The sequence below is a fragment of the Gavialis gangeticus genome, unplaced genomic scaffold (genome assembly GCF_001723915.1).
Source record: "Gavialis gangeticus isolate Ggan-Ray unplaced genomic scaffold, GavGan_comp1, whole genome shotgun sequence".
Classification (NCBI taxonomy): Eukaryota; Metazoa; Chordata; order Crocodylia; family Gavialidae; genus Gavialis; species Gavialis gangeticus.
Window position 1 is genome coordinate 3,174,164 of NW_017729027.1, and position 4,093 is coordinate 3,178,256.

The 4,093-nt window shown below is 40.0% G+C and overlaps 1 protein-coding gene across 2 annotated transcripts in view; it reads left to right on the forward strand.

The window, feature by feature from the left end:
- CGA (glycoprotein hormones, alpha polypeptide) overlaps positions 1–3,543 on the forward strand; it is a 24,234-nt gene extending 20,691 nt beyond the window's left edge. For both annotated transcript variants that reach the window (XM_019520378.1, XM_019520379.1), the window contains 2 exons: positions 1,644–1,828; positions 3,242–3,543. In XM_019520378.1, coding sequence (XP_019375923.1) covers positions 1,644–1,828; positions 3,242–3,319 — 263 coding nt within the window. In that variant the 3' untranslated portion in view covers positions 3,320–3,543. The remainder of the gene's footprint in view (positions 1–1,643; positions 1,829–3,241) is intronic.
- The last annotated feature ends 550 nt before the right edge of the window (positions 3,544–4,093 follow it).

Here is a 4,093-nt window from a genome sequence, read left to right on the forward strand (position 1 = left end):
GATGCAGGGGCACAATGCAGGCATGGCTCGCTCCGGGTGGAAGGGGACAAGCGGCAGCAGGTCAGAGCCCCTGCTCCCAGCACTGCCGCTGCTGTGCCCACATCCCATGTCCCCCGCCCCCCTCCCTGAATCCCTCACCCCTTCGCCCCAGCTGGGCATCTTGTCCCAGCCGCAATCCCTCCCTCCCCCACATCCCTTCCCTCCCCACTCCGCCCACCACAACAGACTTACCAGCTGCATGCAGCTGTGTCCAGCATGGTGAGAACTGTTGCCTGTTTAGTCTAAGGCCGAATCTCCAAAGCAGCACTGAATCTTTGGATCCAATTCAGCCAAATTGAATTGGGACAGTGATTCAAATCTGAACCGAATCACTGTCCCTCTGAATCGGGAAAGGTGAGCTTTGCTACATGGAAGCCAAACTGTGCATAAGTGCAAAGAATTGACATTATGCAGCTACATGAATGCCACTTAGGCATGTAATGATGCAACAGGGTTTAACCCTTGTAAATAAAGGGCATGTCTAAGAAATACTGCAAATTGGGTGTTTATGTTATTTAGTTATTAAAAACGCCTAACAAGTATAGGGGCAACCACTGTACTATTCACACATAATAGAATCCAAATCCTACTCAAATCTAGGATTTTGAAAAGGGGGGTGCAGATAATGTAGTGTATCACCACATAACACAACACAACACAACACATTTTTCTCTAGTGAATGAGAAACTACAAGCTTTACTTATTCTATTTATGATAAAATCAAAAACAAATATAACTTTACTGGAATGTGCATTAATTAGCTAGATTATATGTACAATTTAAGAAAACACAAAAAACCCGGCAAAAAATAGTCAAAAGCTATTCTTTCATTGGCCTTGTAGTTATTATTGTTAAATGTACATCTCTCATTCAGATTCACAAAAAAAACTTAGACTTCTTAAGCTTTTTTGACAATGTCTCCTATATCTCTGTCAGTCATTTTATTAACTCATTTTAATATGAGCTCATTAACCTGAGTTAATATTATCACACTTGAGTTAAGGTTTTAGCTAGAGCTAAAAACTGTCTGCAGTGTTGTGAAATAGAAGCAAGACATTATCAGGAATGGCTAACAAACAAAAGTGTAGAAAAAAGGGTTAGTTTGCAAAGGAGAGCATCAAGACCATTATAAAGAAGAGAGGGTTATTAACACCTGTGGATGAAGAGAGATTAGCAGGGATCAAGTAGATGAAAATGAGCTGTCAAGTCAATTGATTGTATCAGAACTGCTTGAATAGAAATGTTGCTGCCTTTCCCAGGCAGTTGGTTTTAAAGTTTGGGTGAAGCTGGGGGAAGGCACCATTCCAGGGGAATAGTGGAAAGGAAGTAGGAAGATTGTAGGCTCAATTTGCGTGGGCTAAATGTTTGTCTTACCAATAAAGATACCAGTGAAGACTTTCAAGTGGTGAATAGTCTAGAGAATTTGTTTCCATTCTTTTTAGCTTATAACTGGGAATGACAGGCAATACAACCCACATTAAACTTTTTTTCTTGTTAATGTAAATAAAAGTACAGCATTTAATCAGCTGTGGCATGTAGAGAAACATTACAGTGGCTTTTTAATAAGCTTTATGTAGCTTTGGTTACTTATGTATTTACAACAGGCTGTCCAGAATGCAAGCTAGGAGAAAACAGGTTCTTCTCAAAGCCCGGAGCTCCCATTTACCAGTGCACAGGATGTTGTTTCTCAAGGGCTTATCCTACTCCCATGAGATCAAAGAAGACCATGCTGGTTCCAAAGAACATTACATCCGAGGCAACATGCTGTGTAGCAAAAGCCTTCACAAAGGTGAGAATGTGAATGAGATCTGTTTAAGCTTGTTTCAGGATAAGCCATTAAACTAAAACATAACAAGTCAGTTACTAAAAGAGAATGTTTTCTTGCTGTAGGGCATGTAACCACAATTTGATGACTAAGTCCCAGATATTTATGTTCTTAGTACCTAGTTTTTAGTCTAAGAATAATTTTTTAAAAAGGATAGTGTTTGACAGCCTGGTCTTTAGCTGATGTAAGTAAATGGGTGTAGCACCACTGACTTCAAGAGTACGTTTTGGCAATTCTCCTTGAAATGCAATCTCTCCTTAAATACCACACAGTGTGTGTTTGGCATCTAATTACCGTGATTTTCCTTGCTTCTTCCTGCACAGGCAGGAATCCGTCTTCAAGTGAGACTGGTCAGGACCAGACATAAAATAGTAAGGGCCAGAAAAAATAACAATACAGTATGTCCAGTGAAGCTTGTTTTATTTCTACCTCTGTTCACTTGTAACCTGCTGCCACATATACAGGCTTCAATCCACCCAGGCTGTGGTGACCGATCAGTGAATATATAGTGTAACTCCACATCTACTGTGCACAGCATAGCCGATTTCAAGTGGGCAAGCTTGAGGTGCAGGTGTTGGCTTTTGGTCTATGACGACACATTCAATAACTACAGACCCTCTTGCATGGATGCAGGAGAGTCATAGTTTTTATCCAGGTTAAGGGACAGGAGGAGAGCTGTGGAAGAGCCAAAGAACTGCTCTGTGCACTGCCTGTCTGTCCCTCCCCATAGGTCTCTGCACAAAGGCCATTGTCCTCATGTGAATTCTTTGTGACACCGCTGAGAAATACTAGTATTAGATTTGTCTAGGCCCATGTTAGGAGACAGCAGGGCATATCTGCCAAGCCATGGACTTTAGTTTCCTGTTGCTTGTTTCAGTGAGATTTAATTTAATTTAGTGGAATTTCTTCTGCTTTACTCTTGTGCACATATGTGGGAAATCAGTTTTCTGGGTTACCATGTGAAAAATGCATGGAACTATCTAGGTTATGGTTTCCCTCACTTAGCTAATATACTCTGGGCAAGATTAAAAAAAAAAAGGGCCAAAAATTTAAAATGTCTTCTTTTTGCGCATGTACCTAGAGATACCTGAGAGAGGCCTGATTTTTTTCAATACTTTCTGAAAATCAGACCATTTAATACATCTCAGGTTAGGCACAGGAGAGTTGGGTACTCAAAGTCTGTAGTCTATTGTCAATAGTCTTGCCTTTGTGGCCCTGCTTTGTGGAAAGCGAGTATTATTCAATGAAGGGTTCAGGTGCCAATTTGTTATCTCTTGCTATAGGATTGAGGATGTAAAGGTTACAAAAACACATTGCATAAATAATTTTGTTTAATCAATGCAGTTAACTAACTTTGTGCATTTTTCTTTTTAAAAGATTACCCTTAAGGACAACGTGAAGATAGAGAACCATACAGAGTGTCACTGCAGTACTTGCTACTACCATAAATCTTAATACCTGTCCTGTCGCTAGTGACCAGGAATGGCAGCGAAGGGATTTTTGTTCTTTTTTGTCTTTGATAGCATTGTTGTGTAAAATCTGTGTTTTTCTGATGAAGGCACTTATTGCACCATCAAATAAGCTGCATGGCTGTATTCTTGTCTTCTTACGTCATCATGCATTTAACCAAGTGTAATGATATCCATTAGGAATGAAAATATAGCATCTGCATGACAACAGAAGTCTTGATCTATTTTTTAAATAAAGTGTGAATTTAAATATGATGATTTAGTAGTTTTAAACAAAAGAAGTTTTTGCAGAGATTAATTTCTAAGATTATGTTGCAGGGAGGGTGTCCAACACATTCCATTGCTTTTGCTTTGCTATGTTAGGACAGATTATAGTTAGTTCTCCTATTTCCCCCGTTTTCTGTTGCAGAGTCTGTTGTGGGCATCAGTTCATAACTATTTACATAGTACCTTATTACTCTGAGTCACCCATTACTCCTGTTTGAACTAGTCCTTTTCACGTATATTTTATTGGTTGCAAGATAAGATGCTCCTAAATTAAAAATCACCTATACTTTTGAGGAAATGGACCCTTCAAGGTGATACTGAAGGGAGGGAGGAATGATGCAGGCATGCTGGCTACAGAAAGGGGTGTTAGAATTTCCTGTGCACCATGGAAGGGGCTCTATCAAAGCCCCAAATGCCACGGATCAGTCTCAAATCTGCATTTAGTTCAGGAGTAGGAATTGGTCACAGAAGATCACACACAGCTCATAGGACA